At 40.7% G+C, this 23,819-nt stretch overlaps 1 protein-coding gene across 1 annotated transcript in view; it reads right to left on the bottom strand.

Annotated features, from left to right (window-relative positions):
- Window positions 1–2,783: 2,783 nt before the first annotated feature.
- Window positions 2,784–23,819, bottom strand: part of DGKA (diacylglycerol kinase alpha) — a 34,531-nt gene continuing 13,495 nt past the window's right edge. The window contains exons 10-23 of the mRNA XM_026678730.2: window positions 23,093–23,212; window positions 22,162–22,260; window positions 20,309–20,392; window positions 15,605–15,678; window positions 14,774–14,848; window positions 14,580–14,665; window positions 12,148–12,237; window positions 10,038–10,198; window positions 9,350–9,414; window positions 8,874–8,964; window positions 8,242–8,440; window positions 7,865–7,985; window positions 7,073–7,133; window positions 2,784–5,523 (exon numbers count right to left, since the gene is read on the bottom strand). Of these exons, the coding sequence (XP_026534515.1) occupies window positions 5,425–5,523; window positions 7,073–7,133; window positions 7,865–7,985; window positions 8,242–8,440; window positions 8,874–8,964; window positions 9,350–9,414; window positions 10,038–10,198; window positions 12,148–12,237; window positions 14,580–14,665; window positions 14,774–14,848; window positions 15,605–15,678; window positions 20,309–20,392; window positions 22,162–22,260; window positions 23,093–23,212 (1,425 nt within the window). The 3' untranslated portion in view covers window positions 2,784–5,424. The remainder of the gene's footprint in view (window positions 5,524–7,072; window positions 7,134–7,864; window positions 7,986–8,241; window positions 8,441–8,873; window positions 8,965–9,349; window positions 9,415–10,037; window positions 10,199–12,147; window positions 12,238–14,579; window positions 14,666–14,773; window positions 14,849–15,604; window positions 15,679–20,308; window positions 20,393–22,161; window positions 22,261–23,092; window positions 23,213–23,819) is intronic.

Genomic DNA, 23,819 nt, shown 5'->3' on the forward strand with positions numbered 1-23,819 from the left:
ACTCCAAAACAGAATAGTAATTTGACACAGAGTAATTCAATACGTAAAGGCAAACTGTTATATAGGGGTGGGTGGACTTCCTTACAAATTCTGAAATAGGGGGAAGAGGCTTTGCGATCAAAATGATATGCTTGGCTTGGTAATCTAAGACTGGTTTACTAAGACTGTAATCTAAAGCTGGTCTTGCCTTTTCCAAATACAGATGGACATCTGTATGAGCAGCTACAAGCCATTTGGGAACAATAACCACCAAAAGCAGATTAGCCATGTTGCTATAGTAATATGAAGACTTTCTGCATGGCCATATAACAAAACCTTTGGGAAGAACAAAAACTGGCATGGCTGTGCAACGAGGCTACTCATCCTAATGAGGGTTTTCTGCTTCATTGCATTTGTATCATTGTCAGCAAAACTAAAATTGGGGTTTATCAAGTTTCACTTATTTGTACTTGAGGGTGAGGTAAGTGCAAAGGCAGGAAATCACTGAAGTCGATTCAGTTGATAAAAAGTTGTGATTGGGAAGATTTTGGAATGATCAGGGATGATTTGTCCCATTCCAGCCTATTATTGTAAGGTGGTTCTTGTTCTTCCTGAAAACCCCCAAAGCAGTTTGAAAACTCCTGAAACAAGTGAAAAAAATTACAGCTCTACTTTAAGAGGCCAAGAATGTGATATCAGAAAATTAGACACATTGCATGATGTTATAGGTAAATAAATTACTTTCTTGTATCCTTATTTCATACCGCATTCATTTGGCTGACTGCAAAAACCCCACAAGTTATTTATGTGAAGTGTTGAAAAGTCAGCCAAACCCTTTCCCCCTGGAAAACCCTGCTGGTGTGGTTACAGAGAAAGTGAGGCCAGTGTTTCCACAAACTGACCAATAACGCATCCATAAGCCCCTGAGAACCAGAGCATCTCAAAAAACAAATTAGCTTCACAACACTTTCATTTTACAGCCAAGGTAGAAATAATTCACCATAGCAACATCTGCTGGAAAAGTTAGTATTTGAATTGCTGGGTGTGGAACTAATTCTTTAGTTGTGCAAACTATGTTGAAGGCTGCTCATCTTGGGCCACAACAACCATTTTTGATATACAAATTCTTCCATTTGCTAATTAACCCTTCTCTCATCAGGCATCCCTGACTTGTGATCAATGGTCAAGCTGGTTCAGATATGTGAAAGAAGTAGCCCAAAACACATTCAGATTGACCCAAGATTATGAGGGATTTTAATCACACTTGGCTAAATAAAGTGTTAAATTCAATAGTTCAAGATTTTGTGAGGGCCCAAGTCCCAACTGGACTAAAACTTTTATAATACTGTATTACTCTGCAGCTGAATTAACAGAGGGATAGGTCACACGAAGTACTGATACTACTTTATAATGCCTTGGTAAGACCACACTTGGAAGAATAATAAAAAATGTAAATAATAAATAAATAAATACTGCATCCTGTTTTGGTCACCATGATGTAAAAAAGATGCTGAGACTCTAGAAAGAGTACAGAGAAGAGCAACAAAAATGATTAGAGGCTGGAGGCTAAAACTGTTCTGACCCAGGCTTCAACCAAATTAAGGAAACACAAACTGGGTGTAAAATCAAACCTTTTTTAATGTGACACTGGGAATTTCTTGCATTCCCAGCCAAGACTCATTAGACACAATTCTCTGAAATAAACTCACGTCTTTCAGGGTTGTAGAAGGCTGCCAAGAAACAGAAGTCCACTTAATTAGAATATATACTGACAGAAGTTCCAGCAAAGACAAACCAGAGTTCGCAAGGCTTCAACGAGGAATCAGAATCTAATGAACTTGCTTCCTGCAAAGAGCACATCACCGAGGGCTGACTTTTATCCCTGATGGGAGGGGCAATCACCTCCCAGCCTTACTCCTGAGTCCTCTGCTTCGCTGCTGCAAGACTCCGAAGGCTCCGAAGGCAGCATTCCACTCTCAGATGGTCCTGGCCCCATTCCTGCATCGGATGCAGGACCCTCGTCCAAGTCCTCTCCAGACTCCCTGACTGGTTCCCTTTCGTCCATACTGTCTGATACTTCTGCCATCTGCACCGGCTGCCAGCAAACCACAACAAAAACATAATGGTTGCTGGAATTGGGTATGTCTAGTTTAATGAAAAGAAGGATTAAGGGTCTTCTAATATATCTAATGCCACAAAGAAGGGGGTCAACCTATTCTCCAAACCACCTGAAGGCAGGACAAAAAGCAACAGGTGGAAACTAATCAAGGAGAGAAGCAACCTAGAACTAAGGAGAAATTTCCAATTAATCAGTGGAATGACTTCCCTCCAGAACTTTTGGGTGCTCCAACACCCAATGGTTTTAAAGAAGAGATTGGACAACCTTTTGTCTGAAATGGTATAAGGTTTTCTGCCTGAGCAAAGGTTGGACTACTAGACCTCCAAGATCCCTTCCAACTCTGTTATTCTATTACTATCACCAAGACTGAATAAAGTTTGTGTAAGACTAAATGCATCGAATGGAGACCACGCTGGTGCCACCAACTGTTGTGTTCCTGCTACAGTGTTGGAGGCAGATCTTTTGTTCTCCTTCAAGCACTTCCCATGTCATACTGTACTATAATTTGAATAGAGGATGCAAGAGCTCAGATTCTTTCCTTATTTCGTAACAACACAGAGGCATCTTTAAGTCCAATAAAATCTCTGTAAATTCTCTGTCTGATGTATTTTATTTTCCAATGTTTTTGTTTCCATGTTCCCTTCATTTTCCCAGTTCATGCTGCTATGTTGAGAGCTTTGTTTGATGTTGTTTTAAAACACACTGAAATAACATATCAAGTTTCCTAATTATCAGTAATGAACAGTGCCTACCTTGTGCTTTTTCTCTGTAAGCCCTTGAACCATCTGCCTCTTATTTCCATGTTAATCTCAGAACTCTCAGTGTAGCTCCTGATTGAATGGGATGTGAACCAGGTTTCCCCAGTTACATTCTGACATTCTAACCAGGTTGGGGCTGTGCAGGGCTTCTGATTCAAGTGGGAAGAGGCACTTGGGAACATGCAAGAGCACAAACACAGGGTCTGTTTGCAGATCATGAAAACAGGCACAGTGGTTTCCAGAATCTTGGAAACCATAGATATCAGCCTATTGTACCTTTGTGACACTCATCTGTGGTTTAAAATGGCTTTTCCCACATGGCCCTGAAATACAGACATCAACGCCATTGTTTCATTCTATGAATCACTAAACAAAAAATGGCACTGCCAAATTCTTTCTCTGTGTGAATAAATGGACAACTGCACTTTTATTGTGCTAAAAATGAAAGTATGGAAAGGCCTTATTTTTTAAAAATATGTGTTCATTGTTTTTGGCATCTTGATCTTCCTCTCAGGGAAGGTGTGGCATCTCCCAAGATACTATCTGAAATCCAATCTCCCATCCCAGGCCAAAAACATTACAACCAGGTCTAACAAGCCACAGCTTTATTGCACAGCTCTTCAGCAGTGGAAGTTTTACTGAAGAAATTGTGAAGGACAGAATGGTTCATACATCACCCAGCTACGATTTCTTCACTGAACCAATGGTGTGACTGGGTTCACACTAAGCTATAAACCAGTGTTTACAAAGCAGAATGGCTGCAGACAGTTACAGACAAACCACACTGATGTCTTAGAATAAGGTGAACCCAGCCTCCTCTAATTCATGAAAAAGAAATGCTCTATTCTTAGCTATCAACAGCTGGCCCCTAAAGCTTGTCCTTCCAAAAGATAGACCTGCGGCATTATGGGGATAAAATTAGCAAAAGGTGAGGATGATTTCAGAGAGAGGGGATTAAGCTCTTCCACTCTTTTTCTGTTGCATCATATTCTTCTTTTTATGGGTGTCTTGCAATATGTTGGGTCTTTACACAGCTGTAGTGCTGTGTGCCTAGAAATTTCATCTGGAGAAGAATGCTAGGAATCTTCTATTGATTTTTCAGGATATGTTCCAAAAGAGAGCATAATCCTAGTGCAAATGAATAAGCAATACATTATACCAAAATAAAAAGCAGCCTTCTGACTTTTATAAATTGATAAGTGAAAAACATTCTTGACTATTGTCCAGTGCCCCTTAATCTTAATGAACAAGTTTTTCCACACACTTGGTACTAAAAGCTATCCCAATTCTTGACAGAACGAACTTGGGATGACTAAATCAAACCTCAAACCTGCAACTGTGAAAAACTATAATACTTGCTTTTGCCTTGTTATTATTCCTGTGTAATCTTACATGACCTTCTTGCACATAGTATAGTGAAGGAAAGCGGGGAAAGCAGCAAATCCAATTAAGGCTTTCACCGTGAACAGATATACCAGCAAATGTGCTGGTCTTCAATTTTTCATCCTCTGTACAACTGCACCACATTGCATGGATGTTTCATGCTTCTGTGCATATATCCTATTGCACGGTTGCAAGCAGTTACAAAGCCAGTTTGCACAGAACTTGGGGTGTGTGTGTGGGAGAATCCTGTGGCTCTCCAGATGTTGCTGTACACATCATTCACCACTGGCTGCGTTGATTGCGTGTTGAAGTTCATGACTTCTGAAGGGCTGCTCCTGCCCTAGTATGTAATGCCCATATAACGATGCCTGACTGAGATTGTGCTCCCAGAATAGCAGGTAAAATGACCCAATGGTGAGATTCCATTTCACTATATTTTGTGAGCCAGAAATCTGGTAACATGCCTTTGTTTCATTTTCTACGAGCTCTGACCAAAAGGCAGACAACGTTTTAGCAACTGGGAAGCCCACCGTCTAACTGTTAATTTCTGCTTATAGCCAAGAAAACTGACTACAGTGGAAAAACATATCCAAGCCCAGCCCTTTATTACCACATTGAAGCTCTTCTGAGAAAACTGTACAGAGAAGGACTCGGCATGGAATCATAATAAATTAAAAAACAAAAAGAGGAGAGGAAAGGAAGTGGAGGGGGAAGGAAAGAACAGCTGGTGCCACCATTGTCTTTCAGTAGTTACAGCAAGTGCAAAAAGCAAAATCTACAAAGAGCAGAATTTGAATGACAAGAGGTAGCAATCTACCGAGGCTTTTTAGTGGGGAAAAAGGAAGAATTTGGCATCCACACATTAAAAGGGAGACGAGCATAGGCAGGAAACCTGAGGGCATCACCAAATCACAAGGTGCTGCAAAACCTAACGGGGCAGAGAGCCCGAGTTCTCCTGCTTCAGACTAGGAAATTGGCAAGACCAACGTATGTTGCAAAAGCTAAGAATTCGGATCTCACCGTGCCATGTACTACACAGAAATTTGGCTTCTTTTAATTTGCTATGGAGGGTGGTGATGGAACAGGGCTCTCCTTATGGCACAAAGCAGCAGGATAGCCCACCCGAGGACCCAAAGTTGCATTTCAATGGAGGCAGCTGCTCCCAGAAAGGAACAGAAGCCCCGTTTAGGTCTCCTGGGGTCCCTTTTTCAGGCCAAAAAAGCTGGAGGAACGGGGAGGCGGTGCGATGAGCATTGGAGCTTGGTTCTTGTGAGTTATTCTGATCTGAAAGAAAGACAGACAGAGCAAGATGTGTCAACACTTTAGAGCAGGACTCAGGCCTTTCCTCCACTTGCCCATCCACACACCCCATATCACAGCTTTTGGATGATTAGGGCAGACCAACCACTCCCCGGTTGCATCTCCTCTTCACCAAACTAAAGACATAGGTGTCTTTGCAGTCATTACAAGTCAACATTGACTTGATGGCATGACATCACTCCATCGAGATAGAGCTTCCAAACCAGCTAGTTGAGCTTTAAGGCCCTAATTTAAGTCCAGGTGATTTCAAGGACAATTTAACAGTAGCCAGCCTGTTTGAAGTGATACTTTGGTCTTTTCAGTGGACAGGAACCTACCCACCAGACTAGTCCCCACAGAATCTGCTGCTAGTCTTGGGCAACTATATAACATGAATGTTAGTAAGGTGGCTTGTTTCAAGTAGCTAGGAGTGGCAATTTGAAAACAACCTTCCAGTTTTTATGATGGCTGTCACTTCCTGGGTATTTATTTCTGGGAAATCTGAGGGGGAAAAATCCTATAAAATCTGCAATGACCCAGTTGGAGTTGGAACTACTCTCTAGTTTTTTTAAACTGAAAACTTAAAAAAAAAACCTAACCAAAATGGTAGGCTCAGGCAGAGAGAGGGCTAATTCTCTATTCCAAGAATGTGTGATATTTAGGCCATTGGGGAATAAGTAACTCTACAATTAAGACAGAGACCTTGGTGGTGATGGATGTTCCTAGCCAAGAAAGGCTCAGGCTATTGAATTTGCACAATACAACAGCACTTAAAATTATCTGATTAAATATATTATGCAGTCACTTTCTCTTGCTCCATGCAGAAATCCTGATAAAGGGGAAATGCTTTAATCATATTCCACTGCATCAATTATACTGCATGCTGATAAAGATCACTGTTGGAAATAATCATTTATTCTTCATTGTCCAGATGCTCCCTGACCAGTGTTGTAAGAAAGCAGCTGGTAGTAAAAATGTTCTATTGGCTACACTAAGAACAGCCAATGAACATTTGAAGCTTGAGGTTTGCCTTCACATAACATGAACTGGCTTAACTTTTAAGATCACTCTTACAACCTTCTTATTGATCAAGAGATAGAACGAACATTTCTCAGTGGCCCTCTTTTATAAAATTTCCTCTCAGAAGGCAAATGGCCCTATCCATAGCTGCTTTCAAGACTGTTTTAAAAATTCATCTGTTTTTGATAGCTTTTAATTGGTACTCATTGCTGATGGACATCTTAAAATAATTTTTGATTTGAAACAGTGTAACTTACATGTATTTTCAGGAAATGTCTGCCTTGGTGGATTAGCTTAAAGTAATGAAGCCCTCTCATTAACTGTTCCTAGCAATTTTCATATTCCAGCGACTCACGCATTGCAAGTTTCAGATTTTACCAGAATGCACCGGCTGTGCGCTTGAGCTGAATAGCAAGCCTTCTGTAATAAGGAGTTCTATGGCTTCACCAAAACAGGACTTCATACCCAATTGCTACAAAACATAGAATGTGACCTTAGGAGGGGTGGTGCTTACTGTGCACGGTGCTTGCATCCATGGCTCTCCATCGATTTGCATGGGAAGATGCTTGAAGGTTCTGCAAAAAGGACATGAGAAAAACAGGAAGTTGACATGAAATGATGAATATTCAGATGCATTTGTCTAAAGAACAAATACTGAAGATGACAGTAAATATGGGGCACCTTAGTATTGATTTCCTGTCTTTATCTGTCTATATTGCAGCCAGGACCATCACACCTTTGTATCACATATTATCACAGCAATTCTCAGGTGAAAAAAACCAGATCCACGTGTGTAGAGTTCACTAGCTACTTCATTGTATTCTGTCTGTAATACAGGAATCTTCCCAAACTGCTTGCCTTCACTTGGGAATAAATAAATTAAGTCCCATGGACTGGGCAGGAGCTCAACCCTAGATCTCTTGTAACTGCACAATGATTCAATGATTCCCCACTTGAGCCCTCCTCCACCAGCCTGGTTGGGCATTCCCCAGCAGCAATCTTTATGGTCAATATTCTTAGTCTCATATGGCAGATTTGGAGGTGGGATGAGGCTCAGGGATAATGGCTGCCTAAGAACACTCACAGAGTCATTCTATATAAGGATATTGATTCGACTCAGCCCAACTAAGAAGGGTGTCAATTGCCATTAACAGACATTTACTCTAAAGGTTCACAGGGGCATCATTATTATTTCACATGTACCACGTACATGCCCCTTTGGGAAAATTGGAGGAAAGGCTGCCAGAATTCCAAACAGAAACTACAAGAGGAGACAATACACCCGTTGACTTGACGGCCCACCTACCTCAGGGTGATCTCAGAGCACTTAGCCAGCCGCGTGCCTGCATTCTTCAAACCTGTGTAGATCTGTCCCATTTCAAACACACCCTCCAGGCCCACCACCTCCATCCGTCGATCACTCAGATCTGGATAGGGAATCGGAGGGGGGAAAAGCCAAAGGGAAGAAAAGTCACCCCATCATCTCAAGCTCCCCTAGAAAGTCCTCACGGCAATATTTCAGAAAGGGCAGCAGGGTATTAATCTAGCTTGGCCTCTTAGAAATCATTCTTCATTCACCCTCTCAAGCCATGCCTGCCTTTCTCTGTTGTACCTACTACCAGTACTAATGTCCAATCTACAAGGCTCCAAGCTTTGTACCATCCACCCACTCTCCTGGCTCACCTTGTACGCAGTTCTTCAGGATCTCGGTTTCAGTGATGACTTGAGGCTGTGCTGCTCCTCCGGCTGTGCTTCGTGCCGCTGCCTCCCCCAAAGGTCTTTTGGTCTCACCCCAGAGGTTGGAACCCCCATGCATGCTAGGGATATTGAGGACCGCTATTCCAGAGAGGGCTCCACTGAGGTCCAGGGATTGCCCACAGCACTGGTAGAGACATACATGAAAAAAAGAAGGTGAGCAAGACGATAACTGGTTTTTTTTAAAAAAAAATGCAATAATTTGAACAGCACTATAGAATCCAAATTCTAAACCCATTCCTGCACGGCTGGGTAAATTTGCAGGAATGGCAGTGCTAGGAACAAGGAGTTCGAGAACTCAAGCTTCTTATTGACTATTTTGCCTGAGGTAGAAGTCCTAATGCCAAAAAATGCAATTAATCAGTGTCAAAGAAAGAAAAAACACTTTGCACGTGTTCATAAGAAACATAATGTGCCAGGCCAAAACAAAATCATTTTGTGACCTAAAGCATGACTCTGCGTTAGACGCTGCTTCAAAGAATTGCATGCTGGTTACAGGAGTGAACAATTTTCCCAACCCAGAACAGCGATCGCCTCAAGACCACAAAGGAAATGCTCACCTCTATTGACAAACACTCCTTGAGCTTTTTGCATGTGGCAAAGAGAGTCTCCGATGTGGCAAATTCAAAATACCAGAGCTTGTTCTTCATCCTATTCGGAAAAGAGTAGAGTAGCAGAAAAGGAGCAATGAAAAGAGGGTGTGTGGTTGAGCCCCACTTCTTCCCCAGGCAAGCACATCCACTGGCAGGACTTGCCAACCAGGAGCCCCACCCCCCATGGCAGGTATTCACTTTTCACTGCCCAGTGCAGAGCCATCCTCTCTGTGTGTGACTAGCTGTCCTTATATATTCCCAGGAAAATCAAATCAGGGTGTCAAAGGGAGTAGGAACTTTTCTAGAGGCAGAGTTGAACACAAAAGTACTAGATCAAGTTTCAAAGGAAGACTTGAGATTTCAGAATTGCCAAAGCAGTCTTGAAAAGGGACGGGATAGCAGCACCAGGAACCCCTCTACCCACTTTTCACAACTGAACTAACCTGCTGTTAAATTTCTCTGGGTATTTCTCTCTCATGACATGAAATCGGTGGGCAATTGAGGCATCCTGAAGAAAAGGAAAGTGAAAAAGAGAAAGTCAGGGCTGAAGAAGTGCTTTGTGGAGATGAGAGATATCTCAGGACAGAGATAACCATGGGATTAACTCTCCCCTTCCATTTCTTAAACCCATGAGCACCAACTCTTGGTCATTCCAAAACTACCACTGTCGGGCACAAGTTACCACAACCAATGATGAATAGTTTCAAACAGAAGCTTTATTGCTGGTCACCTATGTTATAAGAATCTTGCCAGACAGACTTCGTTCCCTTGGGCACAGTCTGATAAGGTTTCAGTAATTCTGGGGAAAGTCAGGCCTGTGCCACTTCCTGCAGTGTAAGGACTCTAAGCTTGGCCCACTCTTAACACCTCCCTCCAGTCTAACTGAAGATTCCACCACATCCATCTCCCTGTTACTAAATCTTGCCTCCTCCTTTCTTTTCATTTCTATGGCTGTTTATGATGGCCATTTTCTTTCTGGACCTACTATCCTCAGGGGCAACATCAAGGTTACAACAGTCCCAGCATCATTGCTACTCTTTCTCTCAGTATATGTAGAGAATAAATACCCCCTCTTTGCCTTCTTGAGCAAAGGATGACCCTTCTCTTGTGTTTCCATCTGTTCCTACTTACTACGCCAATGGAGAAATAGTTATTGATGATCTCATAGGGCACAGGGTCTCCTTTCTCATCTGGGTTATCTGGCATCACCTGCACTGACCAGCGATCCATCTGTATGATGCTACTTGCTTCAATATCTTTCAGTATCTTTACCAGATTCTCACCATCATAACCTGGGAAAGAGCAGAGCATTAGTTGGGAGAATTAAGGGTCACTGATTTACGATCACACTATTTAGGAAAGGGTTAGAGCCTTAACTCTAAAACCTTTATCATCTGGCCTCTTCTCATTTTGACCAGGCAATTTTCAGCTACGAATGAATGCATCCAGGCAGTTCAAACTCTTTTTTTCTTGCTTATATATTAACACTAATTTATATGCTATTGTTCATATTGGTACTGTGATTTAAGGGAAAAGCTAAGGTGTTTTTTTTTCATACTAGCACCTTAAAAATTTCCACTGCATCACCTATCCATCAGTGAATTGACATAAAGTCTGCCTGCTTTACTATTATTTTTGGCACAAAAATAGTTGGATAACTCTAGAAGAGGCTATAAATTGCTAGTGTGGAATAACCTAAGCCAGAATGGAGAACAGTTGTGATACCGAGCTAATTTTGTCAGAAGTTGATTCATTTCACATGGGTAGCTGTCCTTTTGATAATTTACTCCTGCCAAGAAAGGCAGTGACCATGAGAAGAATGCAGAAATTATACGACTGAGTAAAGATCTGAAATAAGAGTGCCCCAGCTGGACTTTATCCCTCTTATTGGCTATATCTTATAATAAATGGTGTGTTATTAATCCTTGGAGTCATATGTTCAACTATGATCATATGAATTCAAACTCTATAAGTTGAGGTTCAAGGTAGAATATAAGGGGAGTCTAATTGTTTTATTGAAGTTTATTCTAAATGAGGTTTATTTCAATTTTGACTTCACCTTTTTCCCAACTAGCAATAGCACTAAGGCTTATATATTGCTTTACAGTGCTTTACCGCTCTCTCTAAGTGGTTTTACAGAGTCAACTTATTGCCCCCAATAAGCTGGGTCCTCATTTTACCTACCTCAGAAAGATGGAAGGCTTAGTCAACCTTGAGCCTGGTGGGATTTGAACTGCCAAATTGCAGGCACTACAAACCATTTGCCTAGAAATACTTCTAGACTTCATTTCTAAATGTTTTCCTTAATTTTAATTATTTCATTACCAATTAAAGTTACAGAATATACAGTAGGAACAGAAAGGTGAATGTAATTACAAGTATACACAACAGAGGTAAAAAGAAACCAACTTAATGAAGCAATGAATTTGAGCTAGTCACTCTCAGCTCTAAGGAGGCAACATCAAACCACTTCTGAAATCTTGCCAAGAAAACTCCAGGGACTAATCAAGGCAGATGCCACGAGTCAACAATGACCTTAAGGCAACTTCTCTCCCCAATATAAAGTAGGGTCTTTCTTTCATTACTTAGTTCCACTTTAGTCAATACTCCAATTCGTAAAAGCAAGGCAAGTGAAAACAATCCTAAACTTCTCTCTATTCTCTTTTTCCCCAGGACAAATAATTTTCACTCCCTACTGCAGTTTAGAATGTTTTGATTAAGTTTCAATCTAATCACCCTCTCAAGACTCCAAACTATGTTTTAAATTATCAATTCATTGCTTCTCTGAAATTCACTGGGCCAGAGGCTGATTAGTTTCACTACCGCATTTCTTTCCTTAATTGTTGCGATCTTTATATATGCAGAACTCTTGTTAGTAAAAAACAAAAAGGTCTCAGCTTGAACCAATCATTTCCATTCCTTGGACGAATATGGTATGGTCTAGGATATCCCAGAAATGGGAATGGATTTAGATGCCAAGTTTTGGAATCTCCTGAAATCACAACAGATCACACCCAGAATCTATAACTCCAGAGGCAAATCAAGACCAAGCTTATGAGTTTGTTTAACTTTCTCTCAAGTTCCTTCCCATGCTGATTTTCAGTAAGCTCGCTGGTCATAATCTGATCTTAGAAGAGATATATGACAGATGTTCTTCACAAGATCAGAATGAATGCTCAAGCCTTGGGTTTCATAGGTGTAGAAGAAGCGCTGCTGGGCTTGCTGGAAACAGTTAACTCACCTCCACCCCAACGAAGACAGCGGGCCAGATCATTGCCAGTTCCTAGAGGCAAGACAGCCACTGGCGGCCGACTTGGTAGGTTGGCTTTATCTGAGGAGGAAGTAATGTGAAAATAATCTGTGCATAATTTGTTAGAATTTGGCAATAGGTCTTTTTCTATATAATGTCATGAATGAAAAGTTAGGGAAGTTAGTTGACAACCAGTTAGTAGGAATATAAGCCTGTTAATGGTACTTTTAATGGGCCTTTGGGTTTTGGTGCAAAAATATTGTTTTAATGATCCTCAGCAACCAAGAAACCATAGCCATGTTTCCCAAATATTAATATAATATAATGTAAATATTAATATAATAAAGCCAAGATTAATGTGGATTTTTAAAACCATTATGTTAGATGTGCTATTATTATATTAAGAATATGGGAATAGATACAAAGGCAGGTTGTGCCTGAAAATACCTTTGTGTCTCTCAGCACAAGAAGTGTTTTATGCACAAGAAATAATAGGCAAACATAAATGGTTAACTTTACACAAGATAATAAAATGTTGTCAAAGGGAATGTAAAATAAAATCAAGAGAAGAATTGGCAACAGAGGGAATATAGGTGTCAGGGAGGGTTCTCTTATTTACTAATATTAGAGTTAATATAGACAAAACAGTTTGAAATTGAAATGCATACAAATAATAAACATATTTTATTGAAATATGAAATGGAAGTAAAAATGAAAGAATGTATAATAAAGTGGGTTAATTTTTTTGGTTATAATGTACAGATGAAACAATGAGAAAATATATGGTTGAAAGAATTGAAATTAACATTATAATTATTTTAATGAGAATTTTTATAAAATAACACACTATAGGTATATGTCATCAGAGAAATTGTCTAGAATATATAAAGGCCCTTCAAGTTTGTTTTGGAAATGTGAACAAGAAGATGGTGGATGTATAAAAAAGCTAAAAAATTCTGGATTCAAATACATGTGCTACTTAGAGCAGGGGTCGCCAACCTTTTGGACCTCAGGGACTACCAAACTCATAATTTTAGATCCCAGGAACCACTAACCGGTCCTGTGAGCATGGCCTAATTTGTGGGTGTGGTTTGGTGGTCATGTGATTGGCTGGGCATGGCTTGTATGTAAATATTATAAATATTTATATAAATATTGATTTTTTTTAATTAAAAAAGAGCAACTTTTACCCAAAATCAGGCAAAGCAGGCAGGCAGATTGAGTTACTCACAGAATCACAGATTCATTCAGAGATCTATCTATCTGCCATTGGTTAGCTCAGTCTGTCACATAAAATTTGCTTGCAAGCAAACTCATAAAATTAACTCACAACACACCATGTATGTAAATATTGAATTTTTTATAACAAAAGAGCAACTTTTACCCAAAATCAGGCAAAGCAGGCTAATTGAGTTGCTCACAGAATCATTCAGTGATCTATCTATCTGCCATCGGCTAGCTCTGTCTCTCAAATTTGCTTGCTGTGAGTCTGCACTGAATTTTCTTGCAAGCAAACCTTCAGTTGTAAGGGAGGTTCGGCTGTGCTGAGCTGAAGATCTAAAGAGTAGCTAGAAAGCAAGAAATCCAACCATTTCCTGCTTCCTAGCTAATCTAAATCTCCCGGCACAGCAGAACAGATTATGGTCGGAAAAAGGAAAAATAGCAATTTAGCAGGCAAGTTTACTGGGTAAGGAGTGAGTGGGCGGGGTGGGTTCCCGCGGGCCATGTGCGCAACGCAGCAGCCTTGTGTTTCTGCGCAGCCTGGATTAATTGCTTTGGGGGGGTGCTCTGGGGGTGAGATTTCTCTGCGGCCCACCAAAATTTTCTCACGGCCCACTGATTGGCGACCGCTGACTTAGAGGACTTTTAAAGATTAATATACAGTTGAAAACAGAGGTTTTACTTTTGGGATGGATAAAAAGTTGGGAAAAAAGTCATGAAACTTTGTTTTATACATGCAGCGAGATTATTGTATGCCCCAAATGGAAAGATTTGGTATTATTCACAATGAAGTCATAATCGATTATGATAAAACATGCAGAGAGATGCTTAATTTGATTTCTTTGAACAGAGAAAAGATAGTATAAAAGCTCTTTACATACTTTTTTTGCATGAAAAAGAAAAAAATGAGTTTATGATTTGTGGTTTTGATGATTAGACAGAATAGATTATAGAAAGAACAGAGTTATGTTGTAACCATAGAGTAAGAGATAAATTTATAATTGTTCTTAAAACTGCTATAAAAAAATATTGGCAGCTACCTCTTTGTATCTTATTCTTTCTTTTTTTCTTTTTCCTTTCTTGCACTTTTAGCTTTTTTTTTTATTTCTTCTTCTTTTCTTCCCCCCTATTTCTATTATTTGGTATTAGTTTTTAATTCCCTTTTTAAAAATATTTAATAAAACTATATAAACAATACTTACCAATGGCATCCAAGATCCATCCCACGGTGCCATCACCACCACAAACTAGGATACGGAAATTTGGTATATCTCGGAAAAAATTGAGGCTGGGACAAAAACACACACACAAAAATTAGCTACTGATCCTGCAAAACATGCGAAATATAGATAAACAGGAAAATCAAATTGGTGTGCAAAAGTTCACATTAACTTACCCGGGTCCAGGACCTCCCTTTAATAAGTTATAAACTTGTCGTGGGTTCAGGAGATATTGAAATTTCCGCAGCACTCTATCAACAAGACATAACCAGTCAAAAATCCCCACTGCACTGAAATCTGAACTAGAAACCCATTTTGACAGAGAAATAAATATTGCATCCCATCAAACAGGAATGCAGGGACCTGTAGATTGCATCAATTCTAGGTCCCTTAAGGACCTTCTCAAACACGAAGGCAAATCAAATCTACACCAGAACTGGCCACCTTTTCAGCAATAGAGGCCAACATTAAAAAAAAAACATATTAAAATTAAATATGTCCCATGTTTGGTAAATTTTCAGCAACCTCTCTGCAGAAAACCTGCAAATTTTCAGGCAAATATAATGTTAATGTTAATTTCTAATGTTAATCTTCTTGGCAAGATTTCAGAAGCCATTACCATTGCTTTTCTTCTTCCTCAGACTGAGAGAATGACTGGCCTTAAGTCACCCAACAGGCTTCATGACTAAGGTGGGACTAGAACACCACAGTCTCCCAGTTTCTAGCCTGGTGCCTTAATCATTACTCCAAACTTTTAGAAATGTATAATGTGTATTTTTTAAATTTAATTTTGAGGTTCCATTACCGATACTGGACTCATGGCATTATATAGGCAGTTCAGGATTAATATTATGCCAAAGAGAAATATTTGGGAGAAAAAGAAAAAAAAATGTTATGAAAACAACTTGGTTTGCTTGAATTCAGAAGCAAAGTTGGCTTAATTTATCCTAAGAGGCCGCGCCTGCCCTATTCCCACACTTGCACTTCCAACCCTACTCCGTTCTCACCTCTCTCCTTGTTTTCCACCACTCTTAGGGTTGACAAAGACAAGCAAGGGGTGTGTGTCAGGCAAAGGGATGATCTGTGGAAACGGGTTAGAAACACAAATAGCCTCGGTAAATGGCCAAATCTGATTGCCCTGCATTGTGACAACAGGATGCAGGTTGGGATACAGCACAGAACATACAGAGATAGAAAAAACAGGGGTAAATTGGGCTGGGTAGTCAGAAATGACATCAAGTCTAATCATGCAGCTACATGGATTTATTGTAAGCTTTATTCCCAGAGGGGTCTATGGGTAACAAGCTGCACATAGCAATTCTCCTTATTGTTATGAACATAGTAAATCAGCTTTAAGCATAAATATGTGTGTCTCCTTTAATGGCTAAAGTAAAATCAATCCTGCAAATATCTAGGCACATTAATCCCTAGATGCACCTACCAGAAATAGCCTTGGGTTTGCAATTTCTGATCTGACAAACCTTTCATTGCAGTGAGAAGCAGCTGGCTCTGGCTGAGTGGCTACTTTTCCTGCTTCTGAATCATGACAGAGTATTTTACAGAAGAGGTCTGTAATGTTCTAAAATAGGCTTCCTTTCCAAAGAGAGAGAGAGCAGGGACTGACAGACAGCTGGATGGGAGGGTGGGACTTCCATTCATCCTTCCCTCTGGCCCTATTTCTGTAGATGTGTTGCTGAATCACAACTCCCAGTATTTTTCATTATCGGCCAAGGTAGCTAGGAGTACTGGAGCAATATCAGGACCTGCACAATTTGTCACATTTGAATTCGATGAATTGAATATCCCTTTTTTACCCTCCTCTGATTCCAAGGCTGAAGAGGAGAACCTGACAGACCCCTGTCCTGTAGCTGAGACACAAGCTGTCAAGGATGGGCTTCAAAATTTTTAGCAACCGGTTCTCTGCCCCGTTGCTAGGTGGGCGTGGCTATGGTGGGTGTGGCCTAGTCAGCCTCCTGCACCATGGGGGGGGGGGCATTTTCACCTTCCCCAGGCTTTCCTTCAGCCTCTGGGAGGGTGAAAACGGCCTCATTTTTTGCCCTCCCCAAGCCTCCGTGTGGCCCTTGCACATACCTTGCATCCAAAATGGGCCACGTGGAGACTCCTGGGAAGAGTGGGGTGGGCGGGGCCAGCCAGGGGTAGGATTTGGCGGTTCACCAAATTGGCCATAACATTAGCTACGGGTCCGGGTGAACCCCTAGCAGCCTACCCTTGCAAGCAATCAGTCATCTGTGTACAAGTCATTCTCGACTCATGACCAATATTGGGACCAGTAAGGTAGTTGTTCAGTGAGTGGTGCCCAATTTTACAACCTTTTTTTTTTGCTACGATTAAGTCAACCATTGCAGTTAAGTGAATCCAACATCCTCCGTCAACTTTGCTTGTCAGAAATCAGCTGGGAAGGTCGCATAGGGCCACCTTAGGACCCCGGGATACCTCAACCATCATAAATACAGTGCTGGTTGCCAGGCATCCAAATGTTGACCGTGTGACTGTCGGGATGCTGACATGTTTTTTTAAAAAACAAACAAACCCAGTTTTATTGATTTTCAAAGACAATACACAAACAAAACATAAAATATAAAAACATAAAACATCTTTTCTGAAAGCTGCTTGATCCCGGGCTAGAACTCTTCGTACAGACACAAATTCAAATTCATGTTCATTTTATATACCATTCCATATCTTGTTACCATTTTCAATTTTCTATATAGCTTGTCACCTCTTTTAACTTTCTTAGTTTTATTTTATTTATCTCATCTCAATTCAAATCATAATGCTTATTATTCTTTGTCTGTTCTGTTTCCAGCTATCCATTTATCTTTTCTCTTTAAACAAAACTTCTCCTGTACACTGATTGGAGTATGACGCCTTCAACTCTTTCCCCTAAATTTATAATACTTAATATAATACATAACTTGCATTGGGATTCTGTTTAGTACATTCTAAAATTACACAATGTATTTTATAAAAAGAAAAAAATTATAAGTATATGATATAATTAAAACAACTATCAATGCCAATACTAATCTAATCATTAATATTAATATTCATTTATATCTTAAACATTTTACACATTACTTTTCAATTAAATATCATATTTTTATGGGAACACTTACACTTTCCATAGTTATTTCCCCCCATCACATTTTTTAAATCATTATATCATTAAAATGTTCCCATTTCTCCTACTTCTCATTTATTTCATTGCCTTCTTTTTCTTCACAAAAATTTCACTAAATTACACTAAATATTTTATCCCATTTTTGATCACATATTGTTTCCAATTTTCTAACACTATTTCTGAATACAAATATAAGAATACAATCTTATGTACCTTTGCAGAATCCCTTTTTCATTTAAGTTTACCCATTGTCTCTAAATGAATTTTGTTTCTTTACATCTTGCTCCCCACCATTGAGGCTTCTCATCCCTTCCTTTCTCCCTTGCTTGTTCTTCTCCTTGCCCTTTTTACCCCCTTGTCTCTCCACCTCCCTTTTCTTCTTCTGCTTTCCCCCTTTCTGTTGTTTTCTAACATTGTATCCACTTTTCACCTTATTTTTCTCTTTTTTGGTTGTTTTTTCAAATCTTAAAAGTCCCCTTTTTCTTTTCCTCTTTCTCCTTTCCTTCCCCAAATAGAGTCACTTGTTCATCAAAGATGGCTTCTTCTTTATCCCAGTCATCCTGTTGCGCAGTCAATTTCTCATAAGTGCAAACCGCCATTTCTAAAAATTGAAAAAGAGTGCCAAGAGGGTCTTTCCCTTCTTGTTCTTTTTTGTATTTTTGATACTCAGTTTTCAATTCATCCACAAGTGATGCCATTGTAGAAAGAAAAAGTTTTTCCAAAACAACCACCCAAGTGCTTTTAACCGAAGATAGTTCCCAAAAGTTCCAAAATCACCAAACAATCTAAATAAACTGTTTCTTTTAGTACTTTCTTCTTTCTTCCCTTTCTCTTTCTGGGGTTACTGTTTAGTCACAAAGTTCCAGTTAAAATGTATCTTTTAGAAGTCTTATTAATATTTAATAGCTCTTTAAAATTCTAGGCAATCTCCTTACTTTCAAATTCTGCTCCAATTTTTTTACTCTCCCTTCCCACTTACAGCAAAAAAGATTTTTTTTTAAATGTTCAGAAATCCTTATCCCTTTAGCATTTAATTACTTCCAATGCAGGTTTTTCCGATTTCTCTTGCAGTTCTATTCGCTGTCATGTTAGGAAGGAGAGTGAAAAGAAAAAAAACTTTCCCTTTTAACTTCCATTCGCCGCTTGTAAATCTCTGGAAACGATGTATCTTTGGCAAATTTTAAGTTCCAGGGTACTTTCGTTGTTGCTTTGTCCCGGTCAGCAAAAAACACTTTCACTCTTCACAACTCCTCTTGCACTTTCTTTTTCCGGCTGAGCGCTTCTATGTGGCGGCCATTTCTGACCGCCGCTCAGCTGCCTTCAGAAAAGGGGGTTTAGCCGGCTAGGGAAGAGAGGTGCGATATCTCTCGACCCTGCCAGATCCCCCCTGTCTTCGCCACCTTCTACGGAGGTGGCTAGCCCTGAAGCCGGGTGGCTCAGGGCACTCGGGCAGCGAGCTCAGGCAGAAACCGCGCACAATCGCGGATTCCTGCCTGCCCCGAAGCGCTGCAAACCGGCGGGATGCTGAGATGGTTTTAAATGCAAGGACCACATTCAGTGTTTTTGGTGCCATTGTAACTTTGAAAGGTCACTAAACAAACGGTTGTAAATTGAGGACTATCTATGTAGCAATTTAGATTCAGCACAGGTGGCTGCTGTTCAGAGGCACCTGCAGGATCTGATACTTTCAGCATTGTGAAACAGCTCTGCCCATGTTGTCTGCATGTGATGTCGCAACACATGTACAAAAGAATGGGGCTTGCAATGTGGCACATAACCCTGCTTTTATCATTTGCCTCCCAGTTCCCCTCTATGGGCACCCGTACTGCCAATTCAGAAGGTGCCGAGCCTTCAAGTATGCTAAGGGAGAGCCACACAGTGGAAATTGACACATCTCCTAGAGAGGAAAGGGCATCAGTTTCTCCACTTAGGCAAGGCCTTGAACCCCAGGTCACTAAGAGCATCTCCCAGCCTCTCTCTTCCCGTTGGAAACCATGCCCTGTTCCTCTGACTCTTGGCTCTGCCTGTGACCACTGGGCCAGATATGGCAGACCACCTGACTCGGATTATGGCCTCCACAAGACCTGCTCTTCTTGGTCAGGAGTCTCCAAACTTAGCATCTTTAAGCACTGTGGACTTCAACTCCCATAATCCTTCAGCCAGACCTGCTGGCTGGGTAATTCTGGGAGTTGAAGTCCACAAGCCATAAAGTGGCCAAGTTTAGAGATTCTGTTCTTGGCCACTGAAGCCCCAGCTATGAGTTACAGGCAAAAGATACTTTCCCTGCAGGTCTTTCTCTGGCTAAATTCACAGACCGCAGCACCTGATTGATGACCAAACTAAACAACAACGTTGGAAATGTGCCAATTGCTTCTGCTCACCCTGGTTTCTAACAAGTACTAATAACAATCATTTCAGCATGAAAGTACTTTTTTAAAAAAATACACACAGCAGAACTGGAAGCATTCTCACCTCAACCCTAGACAGCAGGGAGTGCTCAGAGAGCTAAGTGCTGTAATGAGGGATCATGTGCTGGCAACCAGCTCTGTCCACTTTACCTCAGACTTACCCGCAAGGCCTGTCCCTCGGGAGTAGTGAATGGCTGAGCTGGTTCATCTGAAGGGGTCCCGTTTTTTTGGCTGTTCTGCCGCTCCTGTGACACACCGGATAAAGAAGAGCAGGAGATGGGACAAATCAGAAGATCCAGAGCTGGGAGAAAATTTTTGGGGTCGGAACAGCACAGGCATGGCCTATAAAAAACATCTCCTCTCTTGATGTCCCAAAGGGGCTTTTTCAAGCGGCAACTGGACTTTCTTGTTTTTCTTTGAAGATGTTTCGCTTCACATCTAAGAAGCTTCTTCAGCTCTGACTGGATGGTGGGGAATGGAAGGATTCCCCACTATCCTATCACTATAGTTTGGAAAAGGCTGAAAGGAGCAGCCTGGGGTTAGCCCTTCACTGATGCAAAGTCAGCTCAGCTCATCTACTCAACTGCCTGTTCTGAAAATGGAGGGGGGGGGGGAAATTCCATGATTGGCAATCCCCCAAAAAAAACCAAGCATTTTATACAACTTCTCAAAACAGAAAACAAGTGTGAGTGGACGTCAGAAACAGGGTGAGCGTGCTTCTATTGCAGATTGCTTGGAGGAATATCGGAAGGTACTTTATTCAAAGTCAAAATATGGCTCAGGTTACAGCAGGGGTGCTGGCTGGGGAATTCTGGGAGTTGAAGTCCACAGCTCTTAAAGTTGCCAAGGTTGTACACACACACACACACACACACACACACACACGGTCTACAGCAATGTTGTAGACCTTCTCAAGGAACGCAAGGTAGAGTTTTCTGAATGCCCTATTGCTGAGCTATGGCCCCCTCCCTCTGGTTCTCCTCTTGTAGATTCAACTACACTGTAAGTAGCATCTGATAAAGGCAATTTGAATCTCAACGAAACATACATTCTTCATGAGGGCGACACATACAGGAGGGTGCACTACCACCCAAAGGAATGAAACTAAAACAGTTTAAAAATAGCTTTGGGCCATTCCACCCAAAAGAGGAAATAGACTAAAATATCTCTTGCAGTGCATCAACATGATAAATGACTCACTGCAAGCCCTGTTTTTCTTTTCTTTTTTAGTTTTTTTTTCTTTTCCATCAGCTGCTTTATGTACCCTTTTGAAGAACAGTTTTGGAGAACTCAGGAGTTTGCATTCCAAGTTTTCCTGGCATTTGGGCTGCTCCTAATAAAGACACTGCCCAACTAAGGATTTTTCTTTCCTCCCAAGAATTGGCAATGTTTGCTTTCCTTTTATATGTGTGTGTGTGTGTGTGTGTGTTAAAGACATGCTTTAAATATCTCTGCTACAGTCCAAGCACATGCAAAACAACACGAAAAGATCTGTAACCTGAACAAGCATGCTTGTCTACTTTTCCCCTCTCTTCTCTGTGCTGGATGAGAAACATCATCCATCCTTTTATCAGTCAAGCTGTTGAGTGACCGATGTTATAGTGTAACATCTCTGTACAATCCCTTGTAGGAATAGTTGATCTATTGTATATCAGTGTTTCCCAATCTTGGCTACTTTCAGATGTGTGACTGGCTAGGGAATTCTGGGAGTTGACGTCCACACATCTGAAAACGGCTCAGATTGGCAAACACTGATCTCAATAAAGGATAATTTTTGTAATTCAGGTTTGAAATGAGGGGTCTTTGGTGCCCTCTGAGTGTTGTTGTTTTCTTGCCAAAGTTTCATTATTCAGACTATGTAATATCATCAGTACCGAACAACCAAGTGCAGAGAGCGCCCAGGAACCCTCACACATTGATTTCATGTAATATAAACTCGTTAAAAACTGCCTTTAAGTTTCTACAACAGGATTGCCAATTATAATAACTGTCTCAAAAAACTACTTGCTCTCACCAGTACAACAGGGTATATTGCTGAAGGTGGCAGGATATGGTCTCTGAGAGTCCCGCAGTCACAGGTGGAAGGCATGAGAGACAGGCACTCATCGTGAATCTAGAAGATCAAGACACAGAGTGTTTCTCAATGCCATGAGGAAGGCACTGAAAACAGGCAGTGACACCCTCCAAAATCTCAGGATCCATTTTGTCTTCCCTCTCCCAGGGAACATCAGTTTGCGTTCAACACTTATAATTTTGCCTTCTGTATCACAAAGCAAGAGGGGAAAAAACCCCACTACTTTGAGTTGATTTTAAAAATTGGTTTGTGTATAAATTCTAATTTTGGAAGAAATGATTGCAAGGTCTTGGAAGATGCCTAGATTTACACCATATGCTCCATCTATGAAAACTAGGTATGCTGATATGAAAACAAATTCAATGCTTTTGCAAAAATGATGTCTTGTAAAGGCAGCTTGTAAAACAATGAACAGCCTCATTTATGCCTCGGCTCTTCTAGCCCCATATCTAACTATATCCATGAAAGAGTCAGTATTCAAAATAAAGTGAGTCTATAACCTGAGAAATAAACCGGAGAATCCCAACAATCTTCAAAATACGTTTGTGTAGACAATATCTCTAAAACGGGGAAACATATTTTCAGACTGCATAAAAATTATCTAGCTGTGGCAAAATTTCCATTGGGTCACCACAAATTTTGGACAGCCTAATCTATGAATAGGCAAAGAATAGATATAGTTATGGTTTCTGCTCTTTTGAAACCCTCATTTAAATCCTCTCTTCCATTAGTATTTCCCCAAATTTTCCGGCTGGACAAATGAATTTTTCTTGCGTATACAGAATAAGAGCCATCTAATGAAAAGCCCCTCCTGATTTCTGATGCCAGAATCCCCTTTTAAATCAAATCATGGAGTCGTGGAGCAGCTTGCCTTCTGATGGCACCAGACACAGTGCATGCCTGTGAGGCTCTGGAAACTCTTGATCTTCTTTTGACACTTGTCACACTTACTGCCATCACAGCCTCCTCTTACCCAAACGTGTGCTTGCACCTACAGGAGGGAAGTGAGGAATAATGAAATCCAGGGAGAGAGAGAGAGAGAGAGAGAGAGAGAGAAAGAGAGAACAGCAGAACTTTAGCCTCCAAGTTACAAGTTCTGCCTACTTGACACTCTTCAAAAGGGAGGCCTAAGAAACTGAAGTGAGGACAAGGGAAGGGATGGGAACTCCTAGGATCTTCCTGATATTCTCATTAACATTCTCTTTTCGACATTCTCATTTTCATTCACGGGCAATTTAGTTAAGAGTAAGAACACCGTAAGTTCTCCAAACAAAGCACAAATTGAAGTTTCGACCACTCACTTAAAGTCTTCAGGATTAGACAACAGCACAGGTGGGCAACTGGAAGCCACACATGGTTCCTCTGCCCTCTTTATTTGCTACTGAGAAATCATTGCTACAGGTAGTCCTTGACTTATGATGGGCCATTTTATTACAATTTGAAGAAACAACAGCCATGGAATGAGTGCTTTGCAGCCTATAATAAAGCACCTCCAGCTGTTGTGTATGGTTGCCCTGTCCCTCTCCATGGTCATGTGACCACACATTGAGCAGGTCAGCTATACTGCAGCATTATGCAATTACACAGTCACAATTCAC

The sequence above is a fragment of the Notechis scutatus genome, chromosome 2, assembly GCF_049901735.1.
Source record: "Notechis scutatus isolate UNSWTSFEM ecotype Mainland chromosome 2, rNotScu1.2, whole genome shotgun sequence".
NCBI classification, from domain to species: domain Eukaryota; kingdom Metazoa; phylum Chordata; class Lepidosauria; order Squamata; family Elapidae; genus Notechis; species Notechis scutatus.